General features: G+C 40.5%; 1 protein-coding gene and 1 non-coding gene across 2 annotated transcripts in view; both read left to right on the forward strand.

The window, feature by feature from the left end:
• Nucleotides 1-22,579, forward strand: part of LOC106636660 (uncharacterized) — a 70,005-nt gene extending 47,426 nt beyond the window's left edge. The window contains exons 3-10 of the mRNA XM_014349129.2: nt 12,747-12,867; nt 13,550-13,740; nt 13,862-14,097; nt 14,295-14,640; nt 15,820-16,581; nt 19,415-19,591; nt 21,069-21,277; nt 21,986-22,579. Coding sequence (XP_014204615.2) covers nt 12,747-12,867; nt 13,550-13,740; nt 13,862-14,097; nt 14,295-14,640; nt 15,820-16,581; nt 19,415-19,591; nt 21,069-21,277; nt 21,986-22,107 — 2,164 coding nt within the window. The 3' untranslated portion in view covers nt 22,108-22,579. The remainder of the gene's footprint in view (nt 1-12,746; nt 12,868-13,549; nt 13,741-13,861; nt 14,098-14,294; nt 14,641-15,819; nt 16,582-19,414; nt 19,592-21,068; nt 21,278-21,985) is intronic.
• LOC111642920 (U1 spliceosomal RNA) lies at nt 659-820 on the forward strand. The gene has a single exon (XR_002759610.2). It is a non-coding gene; the product is annotated as a U1 spliceosomal RNA (small nuclear RNA).
• Nucleotides 22,580-25,614: the final 3,035 nt, after the last annotated feature.

Below are 25,614 nucleotides of genomic sequence, written 5' to 3' on the forward strand. Positions count from 1 at the left end.
AGCCATCCTGAACAGATACGTAGGCATACATTCACTGTACGCTCGATTTTCGTCGATTGGCAGACATTTTCCGAGGCACCTATTTTTACATTTTCCCCAAAACACTACGATTTAATCTTAAAAGACTTATATAAGTTGAGTAATTCCTTAACAAGAAATCGCGATTTTTCAAAGTTTTTAATTATTCACGAAAAAAGTAATTGTTCGAAAATTATTGTTAAAAGCTCATAATATATATTTTTTCAAGGGCTACAATTGGTTGTTTTTTGTTTTTGAATTTCGTTTTTGTGTTAACCCTTTATGTCCTAAAAAGTGATTTTCGGCACCTTTCCGATTTTTTAAAATGTTTCCTCTGTTTTCCTTATTCCAAAAGTTCAACATTGTATGCTCACTAATTTTTTTCTATTTATGGCGGTGAAAAACTCCACTGGAATTAGATTTTAAAAAATCAATGCTTTTTTTCAAAAAACTCATTGCTTTCTGTTCCGCTGAGGCTATAGCTTGAGATAGAGAGAGATGGAGTTTCGACTGTTTCACCAAACGTCCGCTAGGTGGATTTGAGCTGTAACACACGAATCACAGAGCGTACACATCGAAAACCCGAAAGAGATAATGTGAAGTCGAGTGAATAAGTAGCCGTGAATGAGCCCAGTCAAGCATACTTACCTGGCGTAGAGATAACCGTGATCACCAAGGCGGTTTCTCCGAGGTGAGACCCGCCCATTGCACGACGGACGGGTTGACCCTTGCGAATATCCCTAATGTGGATATCTCGGACGTATTATTTTTGGTAGCCGGGACTGCGTTCGCGCTATCCCGAATAAATTATCACAAATTCAATCCCACTTAGTTCTTCTGGTCTAGTTACTTACTATAGATATTTGCTAGAGAGTTTACCAACCAGTTCGGATAAGCGCCGTGGTACTGACCACACCGTTTCGAGTGTTCGTATAGACCTCTGGATTTACCTGAGCCGGACACTTGTTCGGCTCCGAGTACACTCGCCGTTCCTTGATTCGCAAACTGCGAAGTTTGAAGTCTTAAATTTTTTTATGACAAATAAACATAAAATATGATTTTAACATTGTTCAATAGTTGTTAATATGATAGTTGTTTATCATTATATTCTTATTTCATGGTTATGGTTGTTCCTCGTGTTTTAATACGATAAATTACTTCAAGAATTCAAACTTCGCGGTTTGCGAATCAAGGTACTGTGAGTGTACCTACTGAAGTCCATAAATTATGTATCGTCAGTTTTGGCCATAAATATATGGACTCATTGGATAACTGTACGAATTACTCGGATTAACTCGGAACAGAACGGGTGTTCAACTCTAAAAAATTCTGAGTGCTCCGAGCGCTCGGAGAGTACAGCCTACGCAAAGCCGAACAAAAATCTAAAATTTTTTACAGGACACAATATAAGTTGGCTTTTGGATGAGAATTGCTGTGTGGTTAGACAATCATCTTGATGTTTAATATTTTTATTTTTAAATTAAATTTGGATACCTGAAAATAATTTAATTAACAATAATTGAATCGTTGTTCATGTCCACCATTTCAATGGAACAACATTAAAAGAAATTTGTGTCCCTGTTTCCGGAATAGATGTTTCTCCTCTTGGAACATACATGCATTTTAAATAAGATCGCGTTACAAAGACTAAAATTCATTATTATTTTTTTTTTCTTTAATCTGAATAACTTGTTTATTATTAGCTGTTCCTCGCGGAGGGACATACTATTAAAGCGTTCCAAAGTGGTACCTTCAATTCGCCTTTACTCGAAGTAGGGAAAAAAATAAATAAACAAATGGAACGCGTCCCCGAGATATACGTAAACACATCCCTTGGAAACAATGTTGTCTCGGGTGCACGTTACACATTAAAGGCTTACGTACATTTTAAGACTCGGGGAGACAGCGTGCGGTGAAGGTACACGAGTACTATCGACTCAATTAACCGCAAAAATTTCACTTTTGCTCGCTCGAAAATCCAGCAGCAGCTTATAGCAGGCCCCCGACAACCTTGGGACAGCCTTGCCGCCCGCGGGACAGCTATATGACTGTAACTCCTACGGTACAAGTATTCCGGAGAATGGAGATTTTCCATGATAAACACGTATATATATCTGTATCGTTATACGCATGTTACGTTGCGCATTGAAAACACGAGAGTTTTTAAGTCTCTGCTGCACGTCGAGACAGTTTTCCGACTTTCAATTGGACGACGCGCAACTTCACTTCCTAACTTTCCTGTGTTTTGAAGAAAAATTGCGTTTTCCACGTTTCGAGAGTGAAAACTGAAGATCCTTTCGACAACTTGATGACCCTTTTTTTTTTTTTGTTTTTTTTTGTTTCGTTGTATACATTATCTGTGTGCTGTAACGTTTGTTATTGAATCCTAATGAGCCCCGGCCTTCTTTTCGATGATAATTTTTTTTTTCTCACCTTGGATGTCGCGCGACTACACAACATACGTTTGTAAACAAAACTCGCGGCCAATAAAAAAGAAAAAAAAAAACAGTCAACTGGAATAATTGGGAAAAAAATAATAATTTTTTTTCTTTTTACCAGCAACCATACCTGCATATACAACGAACAATCAAATGACACGGTGATGTAAAAGAAAAATCAATCTTGATTATACGAGGCGACGGCTATAAACAACAGCTGTCGATAATACATATAATTGTACTACACATCGGTCGAATTTTCCGACAGGTACACCTATAAGCCCAAGCATGACAGCTCTCGTTTGACAAGTGCCCTCTCCCTCCTTCCCCGCACCCTTACACTATACTCCTTTCAGCTTTAACGTGCACATGCATGTATATACATGTGTGTATAGCGGGAACTACGTTGAATCGATCGTTGTGTCGGACGGTCGGTATTTACACCCTCGTTTCCAAAACGGTGATGCCTTTGAAGGCGGCATAAATGGAACCGAACGCCGTGCACCCCCGGCAGGGCCGGAAATAGATTGGGCCGGTGTCTATTTAAAGAAGCAGTACAGACAGCGGAGTAGTACGTATAAGTATAAGAGAGCTTTACACGTAAGCTCGTGCAGCGCGGCGCGTACAGTTACGTGGATCGATCGCGGTAATGTATCTATACGGTTGAGATTCCATCGGGAAACATAGTATGTACAATGCGCCCACGCGAGCTCGTGCCAAAGGGGTATATAACTATATACGTATATTGATACGTGAGCGTAAGGGCTCCTCATAAGTATATTTGTTACTCTCTGTATTCTATTTTTGCTTTGACTATACTGTCGCGTGCCGTCGCAGTTACGAGAGGTGGTCTTACAATCATGTGGTAGTTGTACAGCTCAGATAAATAACCGGTACCATCATCTACTCGTGATCTCTTTTTTCCCACAAATGCGGGTATTTTGGCAGTCTGATATAATTATGTTCGCGGTTATCTCAAAAGTTGTCGGTCTAATGATAGAAGAGTATAATTTCTAATCTATCAACGTAATAAACAATCTCGACTAAACGAAAAATGTATTGTTTCCTGCATCCTAATTTTTTACGTTTTTTTTTTTTTTTTTCATTCTGTCCGAAAAAAAAAAAAAAATTGCACGCCAAACGAACTTCAGAGTACGAAGTAGGTTTGAAAAAAATACCCAGTCATATACCTACACTTTGCGTCTCGGTAATTACACACACGCGCGACGCAATAACATCAACAGGACGGTCAGTGCACATTTTTTTTTTTCTTTCTTGATTTTTTTTCGATTCCGTGCGGTACCTGTGCGGGACGATAATTGAACCCGCGAGAGTTGCGCAACTTTAGACCAACAGCTGATGTGTGCAGCTGCGAGAGCTCGAAAATTTGTTACTCTTCGCGCGATGAATGTGCACATGATGGGTACGTGCATCGGAATAAAAGTGGCTTTTTCCTCATCAGATTTTTTTTTGCCTCTTCCAGTAGTGTCCTTTTTTCTATTCTGTGTTACGCTTGAAATGAAAAAAAAAAAAAAAAAAATTATCTGTTATTTTTTATCTAGACTTGAAGGTTTTTCTCAGCAAGTAGCGTTTGTAAGCACCTTTTGCATTTCTGAATATTATAACTGTTTGCTAAAAAAAACAGTGAATAACAAACAAAATTTCCCGAAATTCCTAAATGATGAAAAAAATGTACGACCATCAGCGACTTTCTACAGGGTAAAGATGACTTGTCCCATTTGTTAAATTCATGTTGCATAAAGTATAAACAAATTTTACTTTCAAACATGTAATTGAACATTTTTCGTGGAAAAACTCAACACGTACATTGTAAGGGATTGCTATGACACAACAATAAGCGCAGGAGAGTGTATGTATAAAGTACGTGGCATTTACATTTTCTTGGAATAACTGCAAAAGGGCTCTTAATAACAGCAGATCGTCGGCAACTGATTTCTAAGCTCTTTTGAATTTTTGCTCAATTGTTGGTAAAATTTAATTACTCTGATAATTCAAAGCAGCTTTTTTTTGTAACAATGGTTTCATTTCTTCCCCCTTTCAAAAAGACCGAGTCACACACACAAAACAGACCATAAAGGAGAAGAAATTCCCGAGAAAATGTCAAAAAGGTCGAGCGATAAGAAGGAAAAGATATTGGGTTACCCTCGTATATAAGTACGGGACCGTTCGGGCGAGCAAACAGATGGGCTATTACAGCCCATACACGTGTCTTGCCAGCGTCGCCGCTGACCTCGTGACTCGCTTCTCTTGTACACACATATATTGTACTTACTCGCGTTCTTTCACCCTTTCGTACATCATCATGTACGTGTTTCTTATTTCAGTGCACGCGCCCAAGGGGAGCTTTCAATTTTCCCCGAGCATCATAGCTTCCGTGTGTACATACACTCTTTTGTGCTGTTTATTTATTTTCCAGGGGTACCCGTATAAGGAACGAGAGCTTTTCCGCGTTTCTTTCGATCGGGGCTATTGAAAAGTACCGAGCGATTGCCGCCGACTATTGTAATTACTTTTGCGAAGGTTCTTTTCTTGCTCGGCACTTGGTGGGGGAAAAAACAAAGGAAAAGATTTTTTGTCGTCGCACCGAGCGCGCGCGCGTATTTGCAAGCTCGACTCCGTTGGACGACGTTTTTGCGTATAATACACGATAAGAAGTCAATAATGGACACAAATCGCGTGGGTGAGGAAAAAAAAAAAAAAAGAATCGAGGGAAATTGTTTTTTTTTGTGCTCGAGCTTGCACGCGTGGATATCGGATTTTAAAATTTTTTTGTCGTATTGCGCGCGACACGGTGCCAATACCATACGAAAAATCCTTTTTGCTTCCGATTGTATCCAGCATAAAGTGGCCGAGCCTGCACAAAAGAGTCTCGGGTATATTTGTCGAAATTCCGACTTAATCTTGCACAATAATCCAAACCGTATAGATAACTTTGCAAAATTACTACAAAGTTGTTGCAATGCATTACAGCAGATATTGTACTTTCGACATTAATGAGAAAAGTATAGGTAAGTCCGCAATCACGGTGTGTTTTTATGTCAACGACGACTAAGTATATATAACAACGACACGAGTGGGTCGCCTGGCGATTTTTTGTAATTACCGTCAATCTCGGCCTCATACTTTCGTGATAACTACTTCGCTGTGTACAAGTTTGAATTTACATTAACTAGTTTAGTTGAAAGCACAGTATGGTTAAACTTCTCTCGCTGCACTCATAATTAAATACACCCACGCAAGTGGCGTATACGTGTATTGCAACGACGTCGTTATCAATATTAACGTCATGCACTTGCAATGTGTTTTTTTTTTCCCCCATAGTACGTACTTGCAGCTCAAAGTTTAATGTACCATCATCGTGGGTGCTCTCTCGTGCGTGCATCGGGTCTAACGTCACAAGCATGTACATGTATCGATTGTTGTTTTTTTTTGTCGCTTATATTTTTTACACGAGTACCCCGATACACTGTAACAAAGTCACAAAAAAAAACATTTTATTTTTTATTCGTACGATTATACATGTACAGAATCGTCACGTGACATTTTGCAAAACTAATTTTTTACATCGCATATGATTCGGTAATTCGATCCGTGTTCAATGTAAATTAAAAAATGTAAGTTTCACACGCGACGAACGTTTTTGGAGGATTGGCCCAAGACCTCGGTCAGATATCATCATGGCAAATCACACGAGTATAGGTATACCTAATAGCGCCATAGGTATATACCATAGAATCGACGTTTCCTCAGAATACGTGAGCAGTGTATAGCTCTCGAATCAATACATGTGTATGAGCACACAGTGTAACACAGTATAGTGTGTCATTAGGACGGAAAAAATGGTGTCAACTGTCAAGGCCGATTTTCTACGTATGCGTGTGTGTAGAGGGCACGACGTGTATTCAATTATCCCAATAGGGTTTCCCGAAAGACTAATGTAAGTACTAACATCAAGCCGCAACGTTTTGTTCTCGGTTTTGTTGCGACGGGAAATATTACTAGCAGTGGTGTGTGTGCATAATTTTCGGTAAATGGGGGGTTATTCGTTATCATTTTAGGAAGTATAAAACAATACGCGTATAACAGGGGTAACTCTTTTATTTTCCTTATCTCTCTTGATTACAAAGACAAACAAGTTGTACAGTACAACATAAGTGTACGAGTTTTCATTTAAAATCCAATTCAAAGCTTTCAATGGGGATAGTAGATGGAAAATCTATCGATACATATAGATATGATCATGTCTGCACCTTTTTGAATCAACAAAATCCGTCGATCCGAGGCAAAAAAAAAAAAAGTCGCCCCCTTTTGCACTCATCGGCCTCTGTTTGCGGACGCACGTTTTGGTGCGACGCGTTTTCCGAGCTCGCGTACACCACCCACGTATCTGCATCGTTTTACGTACACCCGTGCAACCGCATAGTTGTACATGATTCCGGCCGGTCCACCTACGTATATTATATCCTTCCGCCACGCGAGGCCCCTCTGCCTATTATATGCATTGTACGTAACGACAGAGCTTCTATGTATGGTTACTCTGCGTGAATGGATGTATTTTGTATATGCAGTGTGTATAATCCACAAGAGGGAGATGGAGGGAGAGAGAGCGTGTGGCCCGGTTTCCAAGCGTCGCGGTAATTGGCTCGAAGGTCGGCACAATAGTTCCGCGGCGAACTTTTGCTTTCGCGTCTATATAGGTATAACGCCTTTGTGTGGGTGTGTGTGTGTGTGTTGTGCTTTCATGTTTATGTAACGGGGGCTGCCGAGGGAAGAGCCGAACGAGCCGGAAACTTGAACGACAACGACCAAGTGTGACGTCAGAGCCAGCCCCCCTTTCCTTTTCTTTCTCTCTCCCCTTCCCTCCACTGCGAGTGCATTCGTACCTACGTGCTTGTTTCAAAGTTCAAACGTTGAATGACGATTTTTTTTTTTTTTTTTTTTTTTTTTTTTGAGGGTACACACACGTGTTTTGGTTTCTGTAACATTGCACCTTTTGTTTCATATACATGTTTAAACGGTGCAAGTGCCGCTTTGTTTTTCTTTCTTTCTTTTTTTTCCTCTATTTGCAAAGATTTGAACGTCGCGCCACAGTTTATTCGCTTGGGTGGGCGAGCTTGCAAGCACAGATGATAAAAGCTCGTTCCTTTTGTTCGTAGGTTTCGCTAAACGCGTAGTGTGTATACCAGTTGAGTGCAAGATAATCAAGTGTGAGAGTGTGTGTTTTCGTAATACGAAGTAATGCGTGTAATAACTATTGAGTAATCGCTTCAACGCAAACGTGCATGTTCATCTTCGTCCAACGTCGCGCAGCGTCACGTCCGCTTTTTTTTTTTTTTTTTCATGTTCCTGGAGCTCTTTTGGCTCCTCGTAACAGTTCCTGTTCTTTATGTTTTCGTGAGATTTTTTTTTCTTATTATTTTAGCTGTAGATGTTAAAAAAATTGGAGCTATAATAAATTTGGGGTGTTTTAATGAGGCAGATTTTGCAAAGCGATCCTTATCAGATAATTTCTTCACAGGAATGATTGCCTATAACATGTTAATTTGGTACCCATATGTTTTTTTAACTTACTGATTTGCATTTTCTTATTTGATGTTGCTTTGCGTAATATTTCTAAAATCCTGTATTTGAACAATAGAAATACCATTTTGGACATTCATTGCAATACTTTTGGAGGCAAAAAACTCATTTCACGTTTAATTTAACAAATCACCTGCCATCGATCAAACTGTGAAGACAGTTCCAACCCCTAATCCCAGAAGCGCTTATCTCATAAGTTTCCGCGTTGGAGGGCTGTCGAGATAAGGTCGAGGCAGTCGGGAACTGGGAATAAACGGCTGAATTCGAAAAATCCCCGTTTCGGAGGCAATAATCCGTAATTTCTCACGAGCGTTGAACTATTTTGGGAAATGAATTTAATTATGATACTATTTCTTGATGATAATCTATTAAATGAAACGTATATGAAAATGTAACAATTACCAAGTTTTGTTTGGTAAGGTAATACAAAACCGACTTTAATATACAGTGTAAAACTAAACTTGGTAAGCATTACATTATCATCTACGTTTAATTCAAGTATTTCCATTGTCTCCATACCAGTAGAATTAAGAACTCTTTTTTTTTTTTTTCACTTAATGATAATAAAATCACGTGAAAGAGAACAAAAAAAAAATCTTCCCCGGTCATAATGAAATTTAATATAAGTATAGAGGGCCAAGCCTGCAGTAGGAAAAAAAAAGGAGTATTTCATTTTGACTCCTCTTCTTTATTAATCCAAGCCTCTCTCTCTCTCTTGGTCTCGGCGATTTGTCGAAAATCCCTTTCTCTCTCGCGCACGACCTTGACAACCAACCCCGCCCGGCGCGAAGGATACCCATCCCCTGCCCCACCCCCCGCTCTCTCCTTGAACGAAGGGCGTGTGTATCTTCGGCCAACCTGATCCTCCCTCCACCCCCGATGTGACGTCCAACTCTACTCGCGAACACGATATACATACATAAGTAAGAACCAAAAACCAAAGCGGGAACTCCTTCCCCGGGGATAAAGAGACCGGAGCACGTGTTTTTGTGCGGGACGCAATTTTTATTTCGGTATATACTTTGTGCTCCACTCCCCCTTTTCCGCGCGCGTTCTAGTGAATTTAAGGGTATCTGGAGGATAACATCGCCAAGATAAATTCATCGCGCGCTCGAGGGTAAGAGGCTGTAAATTCTTTTTCGGAGCTTTTACCGCCGTTTCTTTGCTGATCCCTCTCTGTTTTGTCGAGGTCGGTGGGTATTGCAAATGGGGATAACAAGTCGGTCGATGAGTCGAGTTGTTTTTTCGACCGCACGCGTTATTTATACAAAAATACACCGCCTACGTCAAACATATAAGAGTTGGAAACTCATCCGCAGAAGAGATATTAGATTTTTTTTTTTGTTTTTTTGCAATTACCAAAATCGCCTGCGTAATGTATTATGTGTACATCGGATCTTCACAAGGGCACCCACCCACATTCCTCTTCGAAGAGCATCGGATACATGTACATAATCATCCGCACTGAGCCTCCATTGTTCCAAAAGCTCGAGCAAATCCAGTCGTCGTCGGAAAAGAGAGGTGGTATTGATCACCACGTGTCTCCGGACAGTTGTAGTTAAAGGAAAGGAATTTGCAGTAATAATCCAAGTGAGGCACAAAAACGTTCAATTGCGAGGTGCAGATAGGAGTATCTACGAGGCGACACCGGAAATGGAGATGGCAGCGTCGTTTTTAATGAGCTTCTGAGCGGAACAAGAAAAAAAGACGCTCCAGTCCCACGGGGGATGGGATAACAGGAAACGTCCTATCGCTCCCGAAGGAGGAGGAGGATCGATCGAGGGCAGGGGAAACGCGACGCGCCTACCTCTCCTTGGGGAAAAGTCAATTTGACGCCTTTGTATTTTCTTTTTTTTTTTTTTTTTTTTTTCCTCGCAATGATATAGCAAAGTACGGCTGATCAAGCAAATCGGGTTAAGACACAGCAGCGAAGGTGAATTATACCCGCGGGGATTATACCGTGGGCTGATGCAAATAATCCCGGCCACACCTAATTCAATTTGTCCTCTCGCGGCTTGGTTGGCCACGCGGTGTGCTACAGCTCTTTATTTACAAATATAGGTGATGATGATGGGTACATGTGTGTTATACATTACATACACGTTGTACAGTGGGAGTTTTTGATTCGTTGAAGTAGATAAAATCGCGGGTATACGTGTGCATCGTGCGTATGTGGAGATGAGCCGTCATTAGTGCTAATCAAGCGTATTTTTTTTCATACGTATATGAAAATGATACAAATTACGACTCGTAAGCGATTCTCGAGGGGGAAATTTAGTTTTGAGAAGAAACAAAAAAAAAATTTACACCTAGCGAGCTTAATTTACCACTCGAATCGAGATAACGAATGCAAGTATTGAAAATTCCAATTTTCTTATTTAATATGTATTATGTACGGTTATACTCTCGTGCCATGAAATCAGGAAAAAAGAAAAAAAATGAAACAATAGCTCTCGGCCATCTATTCTCACACTCTCGACCAATGTAAACACCCACATCATCGTCATCATCGTGTACACTGCTAATTATTCTGCTCGTAATCTGTATCAATACCCTTTAATCGTCTTTCATGTTGAATTACCCGTAATAGTTTCGCATCGCGTACGATGAAAACTGCTCTTTGCACAGTTTTGCTTTTGTCCGTACGAGTGAAAAAAAATGACTATCTCCGTGTTTGCTTATTATTCATGTATTCCGATTGAAAAAGAGGAATGGATGATGTGTATATATGTGTAGGGGTGTTGGATACAATTGGAGATGATGATAAAAAGACGGATTCAAAGGAAATTCATAATGGGGTGAAGATAAAGAGCAAAGTAAAGTAGATGCATGATAAAAAATGCACAAAAGGAGCGAGGCGCGAAAAGGACCCCCCCGCGTTTGTGCTTATAATGAAGTTCCATTTGCATCCGTATACTTTTATCGGCTCTTTTGACCTTTATATGAGCACGAGAATTTTACAAGTGTACACCAACGAAAGAGTTTCATATTATTCAGTTGAATCTCCCATTGTGATTTCTATAAATAATTGTTAATACTTGAATTAAATTGACGCAACTTTCACTGAACCATTAAATTAAAGTGGAAAAAAGTAAGAAATTAAATTTTAATTTCTACTTTTACCTTGACGTTGCATTTTAATTTTCGTAATAACGTCTATATGTGAAAATTAATTAAATGAATATTATTCTCGTACCCTAAATTCCTACACTGAGCCCACGAGTATCGCGTTTCTGTACGCATTAATTTTTGCGTCCACGTTTTGCGGCTTCCAATTAATGTAATACATCCACGTTAATTAAATTTCAACCCGGTATCTTAAATTTTCACATCAGACATCTGTTTTACGTATATGTATGACGAATCATTGTTGCCTCGTAATTAAAGCGCATTAAACTTTTTGTTAAATTTATACGTCAATCAACAAAAAAGGCTCTCGGGATAAAGAAAAAGGTAAAGTAAAGCCCATAGTTATGTACAATATCCTTCTGCCACACTACCGATTATATATATATATGCAACAACCCAACTTTCCCTTTCTACGTCCCTGACACAGTAACTGTCTCGTCGCCTCATCATCACCACCTCAGTAACTGACACACGGGTCGTCATCAGCTGCGAATATTCAAGTGTACCTCGAGTAATTTTCACTTTCTTTTCTGAATTAATTATCGCGCGACGCACGTAGCACCTGAAGCTAAAAAAAAAAAAAAAAAAAAAAAAAAATACGTCATGAATGTAACAAACGCAAGCTCGTCTGTGCTTTTAGATGTCCCTGGTAATGAAAATCGAAAACATAGCTCATTTAACGGAGAGAGCGATCGCGCGTGCTTGACGAGAGCAAATTGTTGAAAAATTCAAGAAAGGGAACGAAAGAGCTTTAAAAAAGACAAAAGCTCTCTAATGGTTCGAAGCACAAAGGAGCTTCGGTGCTCCAACGGTTGGCCTCTCTCGCAACAACGAGGCCTCGATCGTGCTTTTTCTCATCCCGCAGGGATTAGCCTGTGCAAATCCCGTTAGTAACATATACGTTATACAAAGGATACGCGCAAAACGCTGTACATACACGTCGGTTAGGGTCGAGTGCGTATACACGTATAATAACATATTACGTGTGACGACTCTCCTCGCGAGTCACGTGCTAATATACGTATATAGAGTGACGTACACTGCCCAGCGGCAGGGAGACAGCTGTGCGCGGAAGTTTTGGCCGTCTTCCAGCATCACACGCGGGATTTCACGAGCACTGCTGACGTTTTACCTCCCTCCCCCCTCGTTGTCGTCACTACATGTCTCACCCCTCCTCCTCCCACGCGCAGGATGTAGGAGTTGAATCTCGTCGGATCTAACTGGTATATACAGCCGATTCGGCCCAGGGAACACACGCGAATCTTAATAATTTGAAGGCGAGGAGAAGATATTTAAAGTTGCACGGCGTGTGTATTTATAGGTGCAGTGATTATGAGCATGCTGTTTCTGTATATTTAATTATTAATATTAACTTGTAAATATAATATAGGTATTTGATTTTATTACTATAAAACGGGGGGTTATTGTTTTTCGATGAGATTATTTATTGTTTAAATATAGCTTGACTTAGAGTTTTGTGTAATAATAATAAGAAAATCATGATAATTGGTACCAATACATTCATACTTACGTTTTTGTTTTGTTTTGTTTAAATTACAGGGAGGAAGTGCAAGAGCACACGGTGAGATGGAACGCCACGTTCAAGTTCCTCTGCAAAATGAGTGCCAATGCATCGACGGGTGTACTCGACCCATGTATATTAAGAATATCTGTTAGAAAGGTTAGTTGAATTTTTCACTTGCAATATTGTGTTACGTATACAATGGAAAGTTTTTTTTTTTTTTTTTTTTTTTTATAAAATGTAGTCTATATTATTCACCCCATAACAGGACTTTGAAACAACTCTCCTCACTGAATTTCTCAGGATTTCATTATTCCTGCACAGTCAAGTGTAAATTTAGTTGTGGCCGACTTGGAGGCCAATATACCGAACGTCAAACTCTTGTCCCCTCCTTGAAACGCTGAGTTTCATTATCGTTGTTATTGAGCTCTTTACGCATAAAGTATCTTGTGCGTATCAACAATGAATAAACGAAAAAATAAAAAATAAAAACACGTACCATATTGATTTTGCATTTTAAAGAGGTGTACTATCTCAATCTCGATTAAAATAAAATTTTTTGTAAATATCCTGTATAATGAATTAAAAGAAACAAATCGTAATCACTTTCCTTGTTGTTTTTCTCCTTCACACACCGAGAAAGAGATTAGTATAGGTTGAAAAACGTAACTTTAGATAACATCAATAGAATTCACATACTTTCGAGATTGTACCTTTATCCATTGAAAATCATGATTGGTACTTTTTTCTCCTTCAATATATTGCACACAAAAGATAAATAATGTAACCCTCGTGACGCATTATGCGCGAAACATGAAAGTATACTGTAAAATGCTTGCAGGAATCCAAAGGAGGCAGGTCCTTCCAAAAGCTCGGTTTCACCGACCTGAACTTGGCCGAATTCGCTGGAGCTGGTCTCTGCCGGAGGAGGTGTCTACTCGAGGGCTACGACGCGAGGCACCGCCAGGACAACTCCATGCTCAGGGTCGCCATCAAAATGAACATGCTCTCGGGCGACATCCTCTTCAAAGTGTAAGTACCCCCCCAACCACCCCCTTTTTTTTTTTTCTCTTCGTCAAACAGTTGCGTACAAGTATCGCGCGTTGGAGTGTAGCGAATGAGAGTACATAATATACATATATATAAATGATAGGCCGTCGCCGTCGCCGAAGCAGATGCAGCTGACGGTGCCCGGCCCACCGGGGGTCGTGCCCGTGGTCGTGCCCGTCGAGACCGTGGACGACGACGAGGCGACCGCCGTAGGTCCCGACAGGTGCGCCAGCAACCGCGAGGACTACGTATCCACGGGCTCGCTCGCCGGCAGCATAGCCAGCACCAGCAGCGGCTTCGGCAGTCTTCCGAAAAAGAGGCCGGCCCTCTTTACCTCCGGTAAACAAACAAACAGACATCCCCCACCCCACCCCCAACCCCTCCCTCTGGTTTTGGGGGAGTTTTTTTTTTCACCCCGTTTTGCATGAACAACAATGTTTTCTTTTTTTTTTTTTCCTTTTAAATCCCAATGAAAAACAAAAGCGAGCGTCCTTGTCGTTGTGGTGAAAAAACGTGTATTTATAACAACCCGACAGAATTGCTGAGCGGCTCCGAGGCGTCGTGCGGGGACGCGATGACGCTGAACGAGCTCCTCCCGATGTCATCGGGCTCCCTGTCGGCGGTGGCGACGACCCTCACTACCGCGTCGAGCAACGCGACGACGAACAACACGACGACGACGACGTCGATGGCCGTGGCGAGCATCGGCGAGCAACAGCCTCAGGGGCAAGTGTCGCAGGAGGCCGGCCACGCTGAGTCCGGGCACTCGCGCAACAGCAGCAACACGAGCCAGCTGAGCAAGGGCTCGGGCTACGGTAGCCTCAACTCGCACAGCCAACACAGCCGGCAGAGCAGCAGCGGCGGGGACAGCGGACACATCAGGTGAGGCGCCGAACTTGCCCCGGGACCCTCTTCCACCTGACCACCCCCCTCCTCCCCCCCCCACCGTATACACAATGTAGCAACTGTACTTTTATAGGCAAGAGTCTGTCGACCCTGTGGTTGTTGTTTGGGGGTGGATTTTTCGATGGGGTTCACGCGGGCTTTGGTCATTTCACCCGCCTGGGGATTTCTTTCGTCATTCATGGTGGATGACTCGAGAGGCCCCCCCCCCTTTTTTTTACTATAGGTACACCATAACCCCTTGCGATTTCGACAATTTCAGTGCTGTAGTCTTCTTCAAATTAAACGAAGCGTGTGTCCAACAGTCTACAATCGATAGGAAAAACATGCACTTTCGCTAATAACAGAAGTTAAGAGAGCGTCACTGTAAATAAACATGTATCATTGACACGCATATATGCACATGTTCGTATAAAAAGTTGGTGGCCCGTAAAATTTTATGAATTTTAAAAAACACCTACTTCATCCCATACATGACTTTGAACAATCACTCATATGTTTCAAACATTTTTCCCGGAAAAGGTTGATTTTTATTTCAATAGCAAAATCTGTTTGGATTTTTTTTTTTTTTTTTTGTTTCTTCAAAATAGCGCTTTTCACGAGTATAGGTACACACGATATGTTATATATACAAACAGCTCTGTCTTGCACCTTTTTTTTTTGCTGCGATTGGCACCAATTACCGCTGCTTTAGACACTTTATATATATATATTTATGTGTTACACTGCCTGACAAGTTTGTTGTTGCGTAGTGTTGATGTGTTTTTTTTTTTTTTTTTTTTCGTTCCTTTTATCGATGTTTTATATTATATATATATATAAATAGATTGGTAGATGAATGTCGCCTGATTATTTAATAAAACTAACATGCAATGTTTAGAAGACGTTGGATGTTTATTTTTGTTTTTTCGCATAATTTACGATTTTTATTGTGCAACAAACCAGTTGGTACTATATGTATTTGCTCGAAACCATATTTTGTAAAGAAGAAACCCCCGCTCTTCCAACGTAAGCAGTAGCGCACCCAGCTTGGATCAATTGGAGAAAAAAAAACTCCCCAGCAATGTCGAGCGAAAGAGGGAGAGAAAAGAAAAGAAAAGAAAAAAAAAAGGGTGCGTAGCCCTGCGACGAGTGTCACCTTCCTTGATGTGTTCGTAGGTCGCCCTCTTGGCCGGTATGGGCGCCGCGTCTGCCGAGCCTCTCAAACCAGCCGGACACCCCGAACGGGGCCACCAGCAACACCGCGAGCACCACCAACGGCACCAGTGGCGGGGGCAACGCGGGCGCACCCCCGTCCTGCTCCAAACTACTCGAGGTCCCCGACACCAGGGCCATCATCAACGAGGACACCCACAATCTGACCCTCTCCCCACCCTCGCCCCTCAGCCTCGTGGTACCCCGCTCGCGTTTCGGCTCCACGGGCACCCCGACCTCCTCCTCCTCCTCCTCCTCCCTCTTGCGACCGAAGCTCTCGTCCTCTCTCGCGCTCTCCCACACTCCCAACCAGCGCAACGGCCTCACCCCGACAAAGAACCCCGAATTTCGCGTGCCCTTCAACCACCACCACCACCACCACAGCAACAACAACAACGATAATCACGTCAACAAGAAGACCAGAGGTGGCAGTGTTGTTACTACCAACAACCAAAATAACAACAACAACAATAACCACAATAACAACAACAACAACAACAACAACAACAACAACAACAACAGCAGCAGCAGGACGCTGTTGGGGTATGGTAGGCGGGTGACCGTGTCCTCGAAGACGTACGACTGCATCGAGTTGGCCGGCAAGTCGAGCAGTCCCGTGATGCTGAGGCTGGCCGAGCAGGCGCGCGCCGTGTCGTCGCCCGATCCCCTGCACGGGCCGTCCTACATTGCCACAGCCGCCCCGACGGCTCAGTCGTACTGCAGCAGGTAGGTCACGAGGCGGCATGGACACAACGACACGGCTCGGCTTTATGTCCGTTTTGGGGTGTATATAGTACGGGCCCGATGGCGCCTGATTGTTTACCCTCTATATATACTTGTAGTTTCTTACGGAGGGGCAAGCGGAGCCGAGGGCACTTAACTGCAGTGTATAAATCTTTGGGAGATGCGCACGATGGGAGGCGACTGCGATGCTGAGCTTTCTTGTTTTTATTAAAATCATATCTGTACTTGAATAATTATTTATTGACGTTTTTGCACTTTCTCGCATGTGACTCTGTTTGTTTGCGAAATTCACACGACACAGCTTACATGTGTGCTATACGCTTTATGTATGAATACACGTGAGTTTGGCTGGTTTTTTTTTTTTTTTTTTTTTTTTTGCACACGCTTGCGAAACAATGCATCACAAAGCACCGTGGATTATCTGTTTAAGCTCTAGTGTGTTTTTGGACGAGAAATGCACTGATAGAACTTGGCCAACATGGGGTATACATGGTTCCTGTCCAAACGCTCCTTGAAACTTATTTCAACGATGCACCCCTTACAACTACCTGTAAAATTTTAGCACAAACTTGGATTTTTTTTTCACCACAAAGAGTTTGTACTTACCCGATGGATCGGTAAACTCCGAGATGCACGAGCTTTCAGTATTTCTCTTAATGCTCGATTGTGCCTATAGTTCTTGTCACTATATTACATAAATATAATGTATACGTGGAGGTCCGACAATTTTCTGATGCTTCTGTGATGCTTTGCTCGAAGCTTTTGTATCACTGCTCTGTAGAGACTTTATATACACAGTTGCTGGGCTTAGATTGTGCATATATTGCACATTACACTCCTACTTGCGCTGACGAGAAAAATGTTCTCTGCTCTTTTGGCACGTAGAGTCTTGACATATGGCATTTAGATTTTAATTTGCCTTTTTTTTTTTTTTTATAGTAGCACTGAAATCACCATCCAAAAGGAGCTACACCGATGGTTTGATCACACGTAAGCTCGAGCCATTCGTGAGATTATACGAGCGTTTTTTTTTTTTTTTTATAGCGACACTTAATAGTCAATCGAGGTGTTGCATCACCGGCGCGACACTTCTGCCAATACGAGCGTAATATAACTACCTACCTATACGCATATATACAGCTATTGCTAATTGTCGACTTTTTTTTCCTAATTAAGTTTTTTTTTTTTAAATCTTATTTCCGTGTATTTCCGAGAACAGTGCACCAAAGCGCGGGTTATCCCGAAGCCCAACAGTGCCGCTTTTCATAGCTCGCGTCGGCAGCTCAAGAAGCTATATACTACACGCGCGCATCCCAGCCATCACGGATACAATTGAGATCCGGCTCGAGATTTCAATCGGTCGCTGTACGCACACTATTATGTATATGTACGTGCTCACGCGAGCCTCGATGGAAATAATCGCGACCTAAACGGCGTTTGTCTTACTGCTCCAACGAAAATTCAATACATGTATATGTGTGGGTGTGCACTAAAATTTGATTATTGCCGACACAATGAAGCGAAATCTATGGACGACGTGCAAGCACGAAAGCCGGCGTATGTATTATGTAACACGTGCATGGCTGGCTTTTCGAAAGTGGAGAGGCCAATATTCCATACGGCACGCTTGTACACAGAGAAAAGCCCGAGCTTGCGCTGCGTATGGGCCAAAGCTTACGTATATCCTGCGCTATGATGGCGCTGGTTGGACCGAATAATTATATACTCACTCGACGCGACAGCTCTTGCGAGGTATACTGCATACATTACGTTACCACCGCGTCTTGCAAATCTTTCGTTTTAATGCTCCCGTGAAAAGCGACGACTTGAAGGGACGTATGTACACGGCTCACGTGCACATCTGGTCGTCCTTTCAAAATATTAATAACATAGTGCATGGAGTATGGGTGTGTCTATTATATAATGCACGGAATGCGAAATGTAGCTTTTTTTTTAATCAAGCACTGCTCTCTCGAGCTGAAGTTTTTTTTTGCTTTGGTTATTTTTCTTTTTTTTTTTTTTCATCTCAATTTAATATACCTTCAAAGCTCTTTATACACCACGACAGTACTCCACTATGTACTTTTGATTGGGTTTCAGCTGTGTTTTTCACACTACACTTTAACACAGCGAGATCACTATCATACATGTATATATAATATATTTACAATAAAGGTTTTGTTTTTAAAGAAAAATTGTCAATACACGATAGATATATTTATTGCACATGAGTCAACAACAGTATTATCATATAAATGTGTACTTGTACGTTATCTCTCATTGTGTAGTCCGGACCATAATTCACTCATCGCCGATCGTATAATCTAATCATCGCCAACTTGGAACGCTCACGTAATAAAAAAAAAAAAATACTTGATTCGCATGTACACCGACACGAAAAACGGAGATGACTCATATTTTTTCCGCTCACGTATCGTCTCGACTCTTTATCGGCTCGCCATTATTACGTCACATCGGTGATGAATTCACTTTCGTCTCACATCTCGCATCGACCACCGCTGCAGGTATCACAACCATTTTGGGTCTTTTTTTTGTGTTTCACCTTATACATCTTGTCTTTATATACATAAACTGCTCATCCATGTGCACTTGACGTATGTGACAACACGCCGATTATCATAGCTGTTGGAGTCTAACGACATAAGTACGCGTTATCGATTCAAAAAGGTGATTCCCCCAACATACCCGATAAAATATATATGTCCTTTGACGACCCAATGAGCAGGAGGATCAATTTTGGTGGGGAGAGGTGCATCCTATTTTTTTTTTGTGTGTGTGTGTGACTCGGTTGCAGGGGCGTCCCTGGCAGCGGACACCGTAGCAAATTACTGCTGGATGGTTGCGGCGCGGGTGGGATGAAGCTCGCGGCAGTCGCCACGAGTTCGGATCCCGAGGAGTCCTCCTCTACCACGCTGATCGTGCCCGAGCTGCTCACCACGGCCTCCCAGCACCGAAACAGCGTCTCCCCACCGTCAGTCTCTCTCTTTTTTTTTTAAACAAAAATTTTTTTTTGTTTTTAGAGAAAATTTGCACGAGTTTTCTTTCTTTGTTTACTGTTCTTTTTTTTTTTAGAGAGAATTTTGATTTTATAGGTGGTTTTTCACTATACAGGCCAATTAGATGTAGTGTCAGTGTTTTTCGTGTGAGATGAATTTATTTTACAATATCTTTGAATTTGCGCATTTCTATATTTCATCTTTTTTTTTTTTTTTACATAGGATACAAATCTAGAGTAACATTTGATTTTGAATACTATACAGTCACGTGAAATCCCTTTGCATTTATGGGTATACGCGATATTTTTACAACGTTTTTTCTTTACTTTGATTGGGAGAAATCGTTACTCATGTTAACTGCACAAAGTAACATATAAAAAAAATGTTAATAAATAAATGAACTTTTTCTACAGTTTTTTATATAATACATATATAGTTGCAAAACCTCATATTTATGTTCGACTAAACATTGAGATTTGAAAATTGTACCTTTTCCCATCGTCTGTGAGAAGCAAAGTTATAGTCACAAAACTTAAATGTCAACACGGTTTTAGCATTTGTAGAAACGAGTCGTATAGCAAAATCGGTTGTACTTGAAATACTTTCTGTTGAAAAAAAATCTCCAAACCTCAACAGTGGGTACTGTCGTCATGAGCAGAAGTGCGGCAGAAATAAATTAATTTTCTCCGTGAAAATCCAGTGGACGAGAAATTCCAGATGTACACACAAAACGAGTTTCTTGCAGCGGAGGGGGTGAAAACGCGAATTCCTCCGGTTTGTTCATCTCGCGTCGGTTTGCTCTCGCGCTTACCACAAACGCGCTCGCAAGGCTGCGTTTCTCTCCTTTTTTTTTAAATTTAATTTCCAGATAAATTATACTGTGCGATAAAAAATTTCCTCCCGAAAGTAACGCGTATAGTCTGGACAGCAAGTGTGCAACGTAGAACTGTTTTGCTTTTGGATTGGTGCACGGATTTTGGCTTCTACACTGTCCCCCGCTCGCTTTGCTTACTTCACATTATCTATGATTGGTAAAAATAGCGCTTTCGGACCCTACCTTTTTTTTTTTTTTCCCAACTTCCATCCATGCATGTACGCTCATCTTCTTTTTTTCACCTTTATCGGTTAGATGCTATCATTTCCATGTAATGTGTACATACGTATATATATATTATATGCGACGAGAGCACGCGACAATCCCCCAAAAATGACGAGACGATCGACTGTCCCTGCTCTCTCGGGCCATTTGTATACTGTGGATAACGACGAACGCAACGGACCTCGCCCACATTTTTTTTTTCCTCATACACAAACACGCACGTGCAAACGACTCAAAGTGATATGACCCACCGCAAAGGATTTTATAATACGTAAAGAGGAATTACCCCGAAACAAACAAACAAACAAAAAAAAAGGGGTGCGTGCGGGATTAAAGCGTTTTGTGTTGTGCAGGAACACGTCGGGCGGCTCGGGTCTGAGTGAAACCGGCTCGCTGGACAGGGCCAAGGCGGCGCTGGAGCGGAGAAAGAAGGCCAGCGAGGACAACGCGGTCAACCCCGGGCTGTGCAGGGTCGAGGTCACCAGGGTCAACCCGGACTCGCTCATCGACGAACTCATCAAAGCGACGAATCTCGAGCAATCGGTCCTCGAGAGCTCGGAGAGTGAGTGCTCCATCTATACTCGATCTTCATTATCATTGTCATCATCGCTTTATCGGTTGATCCGGTTTGGCCATTAATTTTTTACCGCAGAGGTGGACGAAAAAAAAAAAAAAATAATAAATGTAGAGTCTCCAAGAAGCATATTTTGTGAACGATTACACCTAGAGTTTCGGGAAAAAACGCTTATTCGATCGGGTGCAGAAATTCGGGGTTTGCCAAAACTTTATTGACCCTGAGGCGTGTGTATAAGTATATAGGGAACTTTGACATCATACCGATCGCGCGCCAACTAATTTTCAAGCTTTTCCTATACTCATTTATCGAAGCGGCTTTTGCTCGTCGTATGGATCATTATTAAACAAATAGTAAAATTAGTTTTAGAGGTAATTTATTTAAGTGATTAAAAAAAAAAAAAAAAATTGCTGCTTGAAGATGAACGAACAAACGAAGCGAAATTCATACGCAAAGTAAATTTGCTTGGCAAAAAAAGTAATGGATTCATCGGAGTTTGGAGAAGAGCTTCTTAAAAAAAAGTTACCCGATAGCTGTACGCATCGACTTTCCTTCTTCTCGCGAATCCCCTCCGAGTTTTTTATCCCATCGCGGCCGAACACGGGCTTCTTTATTCAAACCCGACGTAAATCTCGATGGCTATATGCATTAATGGACCTTTGAAAGATTCCATTGAAAAAAAATGTGAATTTTCAGCCACGGGCTTGCAGCTGTTCATCGCGAAGGACGGCACGACGGCGCTGGGCTCGCACGACGTCAAATCCCAGATGTCGGCGGGCGTGTTCAAACAGGTGGTTATGGAGGAGCAGAGCAGGTAACAGCAGCACCAGCAGCACCACTTCGAGGCAGCCCCGACGGAGCAGCCTCGAGTGCCGTTGCGTCGACACGGCCACCAGCGCCAGTCCGTCGCCTTCTGCACCAGCACCAACTTCGGCCTGGCCCTCGTGCCCGAGTTAAGCAGCTGCGACCTCCGTGACTCCGAAGACCACGAGCTCCTCACCAGCTTGTGAGGTTTTTCGCTACTGATGCGCATTTGCGATCTGCAAGCTCAATTCTATCGGTTGCTTTTTTTTTCTTCTGTATTGTACCATGTGCTTGGACGAAGCGCCAGTGCGGCCGAATCGACGTTTCCGACAAAAAAAAGAAATCCGACGATTTGATGAATCGATGGGAGACGGTTTTGCGGATCACGTGTGTTACTTTTTCGTCAATGAGCGAGAGGTTGCGTTGGCACGTCCTTGAATTAACGACATTGTTAATCGAACCGATTTTTTTTTTTTTTTTTTTTTATCTTTGAAAACAAAGAGCCGAATTTTTCATTGTTCCCTGTGATCAAGAGGTCAGATAACCCAATCGGAGCCCGGCTGGTGGAAAACAAAAGATTTGTCGGTGATTGCTTTGTCAATTCGTTACTCGTCGATATGTTTTTAACGCGCGTATTATAACGTATAAGTGCGAGTATGCGTGTGAAAGAAAATTCGAATCATTTTCATGTGTAGGAAAAAACAGGCTGGTAAGGACTTCAAATGAAGGTGAGAAAAAGGTATGAGGAATAACAAACGAATGGATAATCTCTAAGTGTGGATAAAGTAAAAGCTCAATGTAGGCGAAAAAGAAAAAAAAAATTGACGCATACTCAATTTTCACGGTATGGGGTGTGTGTAACCCATTTTTTCCGAAATTAAGATAAAAGAAAATGAAGCTTGAGATTTTCGTTCGGCGAAGTGGAGCGTTAGTCAGTGGAAAAAATGAAATAAACTAAAATCGAGTTCAGAGGGAAGAGGCAGGTGTGTAAATAAGCGCTAAACTGTGTATATTATAATAAAAACGATGGAAGAAAAAAAAAAGAAAAAAAAACAGATGCGAAGAAAAGACGCGAGCTTTTTTGCTTTAGGTGCGACGAAATCTTATGAATTTTGACTTACGTCGACGCTCGTTGTGTAGGAAAAACGCGATCATTTTTCAATTCGTTGCGCTCTGTTAGCCTTTTTTTTTTTTTTTTTTTTTTCATTGCTATTTTTAGTGTATATTTAAAATCGACGTTTTTGAGTATTGATTACTTTGTCTCTTCAGGTTTATTCAACAGTATTAAGTTCATGATTTCTTTTCTTTGTCTTTTTGTCATTCCTTTAAAAAAATATTTTTACTGCTTTCAAAATTGTTTTCTATTTATTATCATTCATTTTTTTTCCATCAGCAAGTACTCCCAAAAGACATATTTGACGTATCCAATGATAAAAGTTGACTGGTCATTGAACTTTTTTTTCTCTCGATAAGATTGCTGGGAAACATTTTTCAGTTGTTTCAGTATTTTATCGTGCGAAAACAGATGATAACATTTGTTAAAATATGCAAATTGAGAATGTTTCAATAAATTTTCCTTTTTTTATCGAAAAAGAACTGATTTTAAGCGCAATTAACTTTGAAAATTAGTTTTTTTTTCAAACGAGTAACAATTAGTTATTTTTTCGAAACATCCAAGATTTGTAAATTTAAGGGTTTTAATATTCGTACTTTGTAAGTTTTACTGTTGAATACATTGTTCAAGCCAATCTCATTTTCCGCAGTACATCCCTTTATCGATTTCCTGTGATTCTCATTAACATTTATTTCAATATCTTCCTTAATTTACAAATTTTTTTCTCTCAAACGATCAGAGTATTGCATTGTACAGTAACAATAAGACAATGTGCTTTCGTGTACTGATCCAAAGAAAATTTATTGCTGTTCGAAACAAGTTTCAAATGGTCGGTTAGTGCGAAGCTGCGAATATTATTATACAAAATTGTAAATATAGCATAGTACTTGTTATATATAGTTAAGTGGCTGGTGTTGTATACATTTTTTTTCATAAGTAAATTTAAAAAGAAAACGCGTATTCCTTTGTTTGTATGACGTGCAGATTTTCTCTGCGAGAAGTTAAAAAAAAAAAATAAATAAAAAAATGATTGCGATTATTTGTGTATGTTGAAACGACAGCGTGTATGATTGTAAAAACGTAATAAGAAACTTGTGATTATTTCCGTTTGTCTCAAAGTGGACGGCATTTTGGGTAAATGATATTTGCTAAGTAATGAATCGCTAAAGTAATTCAAACAAACAACAAAAGATAATAACAATAATATGTGAAAAAATTTAATGAGTTCATAATATATGCATATTCCGATCACTTCCAAACAAATATCGAGTGTACCGACGTAAAGAGACTCGTTTCATAATTTACTTTTTTAATAATTTGACACCGAAAAGTTCCGCAAAATAAAAGGGTACATTGAGAACCTGCCTTTTATCAAAAAAAATACATATACTGATTGAATAATTTTATTTACGCTTTTTACGCGAGGAATCAGACATGGCGACAAGGCAATATTTTTCAACATCAAATTGGAATTTTTCGTATTCCATTCGTCCTGAAATTGTTTAGTTCGAGTAACTACAAACAATGTGATGCTAACTCGGTATGTTTAAAACACTGACTTTATATTAATCAAATCAAGAAAGTATTGAATTTTGCGGTAAGTAAGTAAATGTGAATGTAGTTTTGACACTTGAATGAAACTCCCAGGCCGCACGTCAACGAAATCGAAATACTGCCAATTTACTTAGGAAATACAGTATATTTTTTTTTGTTTAATGTTTTGCAGGCACTTTTTGAACAAGCTATTGTAGAGAGAATATACATGTTTAAACAAAGTAATTAAAAAACTGATTTTAATAGTGATATCAATTTACTACAATTTCAGCGTATGTAGATTCGGATAAAAATGGGCATCTGATTTTTTTGTAGTTTAAATAATGAATTATAGCATTTGCTAAAGATTTTTTTTTTTCAATTAAAAAAAACATAGGTATCTCAAGTGCTCGTTTTTGTATGCATCAAACAACTAAATCATTCCATTACGCAATAGTTTGTCCACACTTGCAAAAAAAAGTTCACACATAAATGAGGATCCAATGTAATTCATGGTAAATGTAACGATAATAACCATCTGCGTATCAGCACTCCCTAAGAAGTGATGGAAAAAAAAAATCAAGTCACTAATAGTAAAGTATAAGTTTTATAAAAAACGGATAGTGTTTTTAAAATTGGTGGTGTACTTTTATTTGTAGCTTTTACAGACAATCTTAAGGTGCACAGTTATTAAAGAAAAAAAATGTATATTTCCTTTCGATTAGTATATTTGTAAATATGAGTTGATGAATAATTCTTTTTTATAATTTATTAAAAAATACGCAGGTAAAAGATTCCATGGATGGGCTGCCAATTGCCTATTTGGTAACTTTTTCCTTGTAAAATTATATTATTGAGCGAGCGTAAAGCGGCT

Source organism: Copidosoma floridanum, unplaced genomic scaffold (assembly GCF_036245765.1).
Source record: "Copidosoma floridanum isolate Cflo_tuat_1 unplaced genomic scaffold, Cflo_Japanese_pri ptg000019l, whole genome shotgun sequence".
Classification (NCBI taxonomy): domain Eukaryota; kingdom Metazoa; phylum Arthropoda; class Insecta; order Hymenoptera; family Encyrtidae; genus Copidosoma; species Copidosoma floridanum.